The following is a 9775-nucleotide window of genomic DNA, read 5'->3' as shown; positions in this document are numbered from 1 at the left end:
ATTCATACAGAAAATACAATGATATGTATCCTTCAATAATTGCACTGACCCAATTATAGGCAAAGATTTTTGGGGACCTCAGAATACAGATGACCTGAAATTAAGTCTGTTATATATATATATATTTTTTAAATACAATTAAAGAGTTAAATAGTTTTAAAATAGTCTAAGAAAGTGTCATAGCCATGTATTGAAAAAAAAAAATACACTAAGACTTTTAATATCTTGTAGTCAGTGTACAATAACGTTTTAAATTAACTCTCACAGAATGCACTAGTGAAAACATAGCGCAAGGTTTGAACTTTGTCGCCCAGTGAAACCTGCAAAAGGGTAAAAATAGGTGCAGAGGACAGAAAAACCACAAACAAAAGACAAAAGACACTTGCCAGCATGTTAATATATGCCAATAAAAAGACATAACGCCGGCACATTCGGACTGGCCCAGTTTTACTACAATTTCTCCACATTTTACATTCCAACAAACCATTTTGCAAATCATGTGGGGGTACTAAAGATGTCACAACGTACAATCAAAATCCCGCCATTTTTGAATATGAATATTTGGTTGAAACAGCCAAACACAACAGTGCTGCTGCTTTTATGAAAACGAATGTGGAAAACTTTATTACAGTGATGGAAAACTGGTGTGCAGAAAGTCTGAAGTCTCTGAAAGTTCATTTTCATATTGCAGTGGAATGAATGGAAACCAATGGCTGGATAAACGGGAGGAAAAATGATATTGGAGTTCTAAAATACGGCGGCTTACTTTGGGAGAAGATCAGCAGAAACGTGACGTTTATTCGTTTTGTAGATGTTAGGATATACCTGTGAAATCACTGGTGTGGTCCTTTAAGCCCTGTTGGCAAAAGGCTGCTGTTCTCTCTGTTCCTTTTGTCCTCTGTCTCTCGCTCCTGCGCCTCTTTCCTCTCCATCAATCTGCCTTCACATTAAATTAGCTTACATAAACAAACACGCTGTCTTGCTAGTAGGGTTTCCTTAATGCTCGCAGGCGAGTTGCACCATCGCCTGGCTGAAAACTCGATTAAGATCGGCCAGAGGATGTCCATTAATTTCATTTAACGTACAGCACAACCGGACACCTCGGATGCAAACTTCTAGATCATCTTTCTAAATGAACGGAGCTGCAACCTTGAATGATAGAAGAGGAGATATACCTCTAGCTCTCTGCCTGCCTCATTGTTCTCTGGACTCCACAGACAGGTAACAAAGCCGCTCAGAGGCAGCAACACGGCACAATAATGCAAGCGTATTGATTGGGTTCCAAGTATTAGTCAGCCCCTAAGGTGTTACCAGGGAAACAGAGATATTACCAGGAAAAAGTCTGGGTTGCTCTGTAAGTAATATCACAGGATAAACAGGACTTTTCTTTAGACTGATCCAAATTGCTGAGTCTGAATCAATTCAGATTGTTTAACATGGAGCTTGCAGAGCATTGTCGCTTAATTACCTGCCACACTGCCTTTGCCTATATCCTTATTAATGCCCAGGATACAATCAGGGAAAAAAAAAAAAAAAAAACAATCTCATGACTACAAGCACGGGTTTGCGTGCCCCATGTCTAAAACCATGCAAGTGAATCTCTGGAACAACGCGTAGGCGGTTCACAAGGCTCTAAATCTGTATAACAGGAAGCAGGGCCAAAATGCATCTCCTGCCAATGTCCTAGTAGGATCCTCCAGATCAACACCTCTAACAGCACAGTGGGCGGCTGACTACTGCACTGAACCGAGAGAGGAGCTCGTGGCTTCCAGGGTATGGCCATTCAATGCACACACACACACACACACACACACACACACACACACACACACACACATATTCCATAATGATCCATATTGTTCAGCTGCATTGTTGAGCACATAAATCAACAGCTCTTAAATATTGGCTTGCAGCTACAGAATAGCAAGCAACACTGGTATTCCACATAGCAATTGGAAAAATTGTTCTTCAGAGCGCCATCGACTGACCGGACTGTGCAACAAGTTTGTGGTCATCTGTTGCCTTCTGGTCTTTGATTGTCTAAGCAAGCCGTGGAGATAGACAAGCAAAGAGAAGGTGTTCCATTAGGAGTTAACAGCATTACGCTGGAGATGCACTGCCAGATCAGGACACTGGTTCTTAAGGTCCTAACACCGCGCTCTGAAACCCGTTATTTCCAGTGGCTTGCGCCGCACCACAGTGGCTTTTCCCTGCATAGAGCAAAGTGTGTTGACCTTTGGGCGCCTCACACTGTGATGAATACCCGCATGGCCAATAGACACGCGGCAGCCAGCCAGGCATGGAAAGCAAAATGAGGAAAAGATAATATTGTGACCGCCTTGCATCGTATCACATCATCATATTTCATCATATCATATGGTAATACATTATATTGTATTGCATCATGTATCACATTGTATTGTATTGTATTGTACAATTCCCTAAATTGTACAACACAAGCTTACACTTATATTGACACTCTGGGAGGAACGCTCTATTTTGGAAACATATTTCCACCCCAAAATGACAAACTTGTCCTGTTCGAAAATTTGAAGTTTTGAAAAGTCCGCCTCTTTTGCTCTGTCCTCCATGACTCCCCCCAAACAGATGTGCTCAGAATCCAGCGGCGAGTGCAGCTCAAATCACATTGTGTCTGAAAGGACCTTTAAAACTGCACATCATGCCCGCATGTTGTCTACTGATGACAGAGCCGAGGACGGAGCCAGAGAAAGAGCTGGCAGACAAATCCATTAGACGGAAATGGATGATTGGACACAATGTTGGCCACAGCACAGCTGCACGGGTACCTTGGGACGACCAGGAAAACAAAAACAGCTCCTTTTGTCTTTCTAGGACCTTTTTGACATTTCACACTGAATCCAGACAGCTTGTTTTTTTTTTTTTTTTTTTTTTTTTTTTTTTTTTTGGTGGAGGTGTCATCTCAGGACATGTGGGGCATTCTGGCCTGCTGCCCAGGGTACGCGCCGAAATTTTAACCGGCCAAGAATTCTGTCAACGTTAGCATTTCCAGTCTCAGGAGCTGAGTGAATAGCCCTTGCAACAGCCCTTGAAACAGGTGCGATATAGTCACAGTTCTTGGGTGAGATGATAAAACAGTAAACTGTGTTCTTTATCCTCTGTTTCAGAATGAGCCCCTCATCCCCTTTAACAGCAAGCAGACCGATTACTAACTTTCTCTCATTTATTTTTAAAGGGTTTCTTCACCCTTAATACATGAGATTTATATCAAGCGCGCTTACTATTTGCTGCTTTGACTCCCTAATGAAGAAAGTTGTACTGGTAAGCCTTCATGGTAAACTCTTATTTACTTACTCTCACACACTACAGAAGGGTGTGTGTGCAGCATTTGCACTAAAAATACAGGTGTTTTGGGTGTAGTGAGCGTACTCCTCTCCACTGGTTCAGGGATGGCTGGTGTTTTTTGGAATATGAGTTTGCCATACAGGCTGTGCAGTATCATGCATTGTGGGTGAAATAACCCTTCAACAGTATTATACGCTTTGTCACTTCTGGTTGGCTAACTAATGCTAATTAGATAGTTTGCAACTTGTCAAACTGCATTGCCGAGCTACCAGAATGATGTGATGCTCCTTGCAGCCTTTCACCTCTTGCTCTCTCTCTATTCCTTGCCGCTGGGCTTTGTGTTTGAGCATGAGAGGGAGAAAAAAAAAAGCCTCCTATTTTACCACGGTCTAAGAAACCACTGTGCTCTCCCTTGCTGTGTGTGAGACGGTGTGAGATGTCGCTTTCGGAATTGCAAAGCTACCTATCACTTCCCCATTTGAGACAGAGCAGCAAACCGCTGGAAAACCAGACATGGTGTTTACAACCAGCAGCTCTAATTCTACAAACACAGCAGGCTGCAAAGGCTGTGAGGCTGTCAGGTCTGCTGAAGCCCACTCAGACCTCAGCCTCGCTAAAAAGGGAGTAAATTATAGGCATCAAAGGGAATGCATACGGCAGAGACTGTGCTTATGTGTGTAGGGTAAATGCGGCCACTTTTGGCTGTTGCTTGCACTCAGAAAAGACCGCCGAGGGCCAAGCAGGCCTGCCTCCGATTGCATCAATCATTTTTATAAATTTGGCCCATTCAGTCAGGGTGAAGCTATCTTCGATGGCTGCTGCCTAAAATGTAAGGTGATGGACGGTCAGGAGGCGGTATTGTGATGGAGGCTGTGAGGCGGCCTCCGACTCAGATGCCTCTCTGTCAGCACGAACAGCGGTCGCTCCAAATATCCAAAATGATCACACTGTGGAAAATCATTTGGCTTCAGCACCACATAACACTTCTCATTTATTCCACCATGACTTACAAGCCACAAGTATGTACACACACAGAATCTAAAAACTAAATTTACACCGTCTATACAGGTGGCTATGATTTTTGCTGGCACTGTTATCTTGCTGGAGTCGCTGTGTGCGCTAAATGAACAGCATGGCATTCAGTTTGGTCATTTTTTGAAAGCATAGCATTTGCTCCACACAGCGTAAACCCCTCCTGAATCAAGGCCTGGGACTGTACAGCTTGTGTGAATGTGCTGCGAATGTCGCACGCCGGTTATGGATGAGCATATTTTGTGTTTTTCCGACGACTCTGCCATGTCAAACTCACACGTACACGGCATACGCCGCGAGAGGAGTGGCACAAATTCGACTCCCCGAGCACTTGGCAGCAGCGCGAGCAACTCCACTCCAAAATCCAAAAAGGTGTAGCCAATATGAAAAGGATATTTTGCTCAATGACACTGCACTCCGCTCATGTTTTCATAGCACATAATCCCCTCTCTGCCGTTCATGTTGGGCTCAAAACCCAGCGCACTAATCCCTCAAGTGGTTTGGACGAAATCCTTAATGATATTGTTATTGCTTCTTGCATTTATTCATATGCACTGTATGAAACGCCCCTGTCATAATACAACGCCACGATGTGCTGTGTGGCATCCCTCACGAAATATGACTTACAGTTAATGTTGCTCACAGGACCACCAAGCCATTGCTATTCAAATCACTTCATATTACATTATATCGTAATGTATGCAACTACCGCAAGACAATAACTAACCGAGCCTGGAAATTTCTGAGTGTTTAAAGAGCTGACTGCCTTAATGAAAAGAGCTAAATGAAAAATTACCAATATCAATATTGTAGCTTCTCTTCTGTTATTTCATTTCTTCTCCATGCCGCGGTGTAATAAGAGCTCGAGCACAGAGCCGTGTCGCTGTGAGACGTTATGAGAGGAGTATTGCTCCAAACATCTGAGGAATTCAACTGATGGGTAGAGCGGAGAGGAATAAGGCAAAAAAAAACAAACAAACAAAAAAAAAACGGCAGTACTGTTACAGCTGCCAGTGAAATAATAAATAATAATATGCAATAAACCAATGACATAATAATTTAGAGTGAATAGCATGATTTTCCTGAGAGCGTTTGTCATAAATGTAATAGTCACCTACCATTCATGTAAGAGCTAAGACTAATGAGGTTGAAATTTTAAAAAATGAAATTCATTTACGGCGATCACGACTTCTGTGCGTATTGTGACTTGTATTAGATTAACGGTAAATTTATGATGAAAAAACAACAGTTTGATGCAAACTGTGACTGTGACAGTTTATTACATAATAAATACTTTTGGTCTTGCAGTGTGAGTGCGGTCAGCTGAAGTATGATGGTGAAAACACGACAAAGTGCAGAGAAAAATGATGCAGAAGTTGCAGTAAAGAGTGCTGCTCCTCAGGAGAGCCTTACCTGCCCCACGGCCGTCTGCTGGCCGTGTCGTGGGCAGGGAAAGTGCTATAAAGAGATCCAGGCAAACCTCGAGGGAATGCAGGCGAAGGTCAGAGGCTTTCTGCCCATTAGTGGAGGCTGAAGTTGTGTCCATCAGTTATAACAAACAAAAATGGCAGTGGTTAAATTTGTGTGGCGGTATAAACCAATCTGCAGCCGTGAAGTTGCAAATCCAAAGTTATGCACATTATGCTGAGGTGGAATTGGGTTTGTGTAAAACGTATGAGCCAGATAGCTTCTGTTAATGCTGCGGTGAATGAAGTGCATCAAAACTACAGGACTGCAGTCATGTGACCTGTTCACATGGGCTGTGCACACTCAAATACTCACCCTGATGTTCAGTGTGCACCTTTTACTGATTTCTGGATTGAATTCTGTTTGAAATTAAATGCAGAACTCAGATACTGTTCATTATAATTAAGATAACCAACTGTGATATGTAGCTACACAGCACAAGGTGACTTAAGTAAAGCTTAATGGGATGTTTTATGATCTGCGATTGGCTCGTTGAGTCAGAAGAATCAAATCCGCTATGAAATGCAGTATGTTATTAATTTACAAATGCTACTCAGCACTGTAAAGCCTAACAGTGCATCTTAATAAAAGAAGAAAGTTATGTAACTCAAACTTAAAGTTAGAGTCACTCATTCCCATGAATTAAACTCAAAAATGAAATGTTGAAGTAATAACTCAGTTGCTTTGAGTGCACTTAAAGTTTTGGAGCATTTACGTGTTGGTGATGTAATTTCTAATTTCTGATTTCTAATTTCTGGTTTCTATTTTCTCCTAAGAGAAAATATTAACCATCACCTTACCAGCACTCTGTCTGAAAATTATGAAAATAATGCTTTCTTGACCATAGAATTCAACTATGTGGAGTATGACTCTGGATATTATCGTGCTTTGCTGTTGGTCAGTAGACAAAGATCCAAAGACCACTGAAGAGATGGCGATAATATTATCTCAACCAGTTAATTAAAATGGTTTCTGGTACTTAACTTCTATAAGTTCCATTAAGAAAACCAGAAAGCCTTTTGGTCCTTTAGGAATAAAATTTTCAACAATTACCTAATAGAGATAATATAATATGGTGTAATATACCATACCATACCATACTATATAAAAGAGTACGATTCATCAAAATAAAATACCATACGAGTCACTGCAATGCGATATAGGAAACTATAGAATATAACATATTTTATAATAAGATATTATAAAATACAAAGATGCGATGCGATACAATCCATTACAATGATACATTACAATACTATATAATAAAATATGACGAGATGATATAACATGATACCATACAACATGATATGATACAATATAATGCAGGATGATACGATAAAATTCAATAATATGATATGATATGATACAATACGATGATATGTTACGTGCTATATAATATGATATGGTGGGATAAAATAAGATGGCACAACACAATACGATGATAAATACAATATGATGTGACAGAAAACAATATGACTCTGTATGATGATGCAATACAATACAATGATATGAAACGACACTTATACCATATGTTATGACATGATGTGGTATTAACTTCAGTTTTGGAAAATCCACTGTCAAGGCATCTGTTTGCAATCTTTAAAAACAACAACAAAAACAAAAACAAAAAAAACAGAAATGAGGTAGCAGGAAGACGTTTGACTTACAGGCAGCTGTTTCTCCAGGCAGTTGTAGAAGTTCTTGGTTTGGTTGGGCTTCAGCTTCTTCAGGGGGATCCGCGTTTCCCCGATGAATTCGTTGTGGCGGAACTTGTCCTCATCACACACTGAAATCCTGGGAGGAGAGGAGCAAGGCAGCAAGAGGAAAACAGGAGTGAAATGAGGTGTTGAGAGGAAGAGCGTTCCTCAACTTGGACCCTGTTTTCCCCGTCATTTCCCATCACCTGGGTCGGTCGGACTCCCCTTTTACAGATTAGGAGTGTAACCTCAAAAATATATGATAAAGGCATTACCGCTGAAATATTTGACATCTTTTAACAGGATGTCTCATTACAGAGTGAATATCAATGTGTTAACCCCCCTGTTATGTTCACATTTACGAACATCTTTTATGTTTGGGGTCAATTTGACCCCAGCAGTTTAAACCTCCACAAAATTATTAGAATTAAAATTGTTACCAAAGTTTATGTGTCAGGTACTTTATGTTTCTTTGTTGACGACCTAAATAGCCCTTTAAATAAAACAACCCCCACCCCCCCACCCCCACTTATACATCCAGAAATATTAATTTTTGGTGTTTTAATGGCTTTATTTTATTTCTAAGTACAGATTTCTGTTATTTATAACCGATGTGTTACAAAATGTATACAGGACATTGAAAAGTGAAGCAACTGATGTGATTTTATAGGTTCCAATCAATCAGCATGATTGCAAAAGTACAGGTTCCTGGCAGAAAATGGTATTTCACAGGTACTTTCCTTTAAGGAGCATCTATGCTTGATGAAAAAATTGAAAAACCCTACAGAAATCAAAATCGGGGAGGGGGACTGAAAGTCAGTCAAGGCAGGCCTCGGATCCTATTTTATCAGTAAAAGATTATGGATGGTTGAAAATTAACATTATTCCTGATCATGTAATTTAGTTAAAATCATTTTGAACCGAGTCGCCGCCTCAACCTGAACATATTCAGCAGTGCCTACAGCATCTCAGTCACTCGATAAATGAAGCTCCAATTCAATTATTCCACAGTTGCTTGCTACATTCAGCTTTTACTGATGTGCATCATTTGCCCATTTTCTGGCTGCTTCTCCCAAACAGCCAAACACACCACACCTGCTTTCAATGCGGTATCCTTTCAGTGGTTAGTGCCTGTTTGCCGGCGCGTTCTCAAATAAAACCAAGAAAATAACAAAGAAAGATCCACTGTAATGATGTGTAAATGCTCACAAGAGATAATGAATGATTGGAAACGCAGCAGCCATCGACCGAAACCAGTGAGCACAAAGGTAAACATACATTCGGCTTCATTCTTTACTCCGCAGGCTGGAAATCTATATTCCCTTGCCATCATTTCATTACATCTATCATGAAAGTCAATTATTGGCACCGGAAAACACAGCTCTCAGAGGCCTCGCGTCTTCAATAAATGCATTGTGCGCCGTAACAAAGAACAGCCCCTGTGTGCGCGATCGCAGCCCCGACGTGGCGTGATTCACAGCCGAGGAGCCCGCGCAGGTGAAGGCTGTTTGTTTTGAAGTGGCTTTTTTCCGACGGCGTAGAAGCGACAGACATGAAGGAAAAACATGCAGCCTTTACACACTCAACGACATTAGTGTTATATATCAGCCCTGCAGCTCACAGGGGAGCCAAATTCAATCAGCACCACACTGTATCTGAACAGATAGCAAACTTATCTATTACATGGGCAGGTGCTGCTGAATTCAAATTTCAATTTACAAAAAGAAATGAAGTTGCTGCCTGGGAATGTAGAATGTGTTTTTTTTTTTTTTTTTTTTTTTTTCCGGAAGTGGAAAAGATACATTTACTGTTACATGAACCAATTTTTTTGTTTGTTTTTTTGTTCGCTTTTGCATGGCTAATTGCTCATCGCATCATATTCCAAATGTGATGACAAGTCATTTTGATATTCACCGCTGCTACGGTGCAACACAATTACATTTAAAGGTGCAATAAGTAACCCTCCTATTATGTTTGGGGTCAATTTGACCCCAGCCAGTGTTTAACGTCGCTAAATAAATGATTAACATCATTTTTTTTGCTTCATATTTAATGAGTTTTCCTTATGTAATGGGTACTACTGGGTAAACATTATGATATGTTTTCAATGTCCTGTACACACTTTGTAACGCAGCGGTTATAAATAACAAAAAGCTGTACTTAGAAATAATATAAAGCCATTAAAACACCAATAATTAATATTTCTTTCCAATTTTAGGTCAATCAGTGAGATTTTATGGTAATTTGCATATTTT

General features: G+C 40.5%; 1 protein-coding gene across 1 annotated transcript in view; it reads right to left on the bottom strand.

Annotated features, from left to right (window-relative positions):
* doc2b (double C2-like domains, beta) overlaps positions 1–9775 on the bottom strand; it is a 145877-nt gene that overhangs the window by 25464 nt on the left and 110638 nt on the right. Inside the window, exon 6 of the mRNA XM_030068535.1 lies at positions 7491–7617. Coding sequence (XP_029924395.1) covers positions 7491–7617 — 127 coding nt within the window. The remainder of the gene's footprint in view (positions 1–7490; positions 7618–9775) is intronic.

This window comes from Myripristis murdjan, chromosome 14 (assembly GCF_902150065.1).
Source record: "Myripristis murdjan chromosome 14, fMyrMur1.1, whole genome shotgun sequence".
Taxonomy (NCBI): Eukaryota; Metazoa; Chordata; class Actinopteri; order Holocentriformes; family Holocentridae; genus Myripristis; species Myripristis murdjan.
Note: the sequence above shows the minus strand (reverse complement) of the source record. Positions and strands in the feature narration are given on the sequence as shown.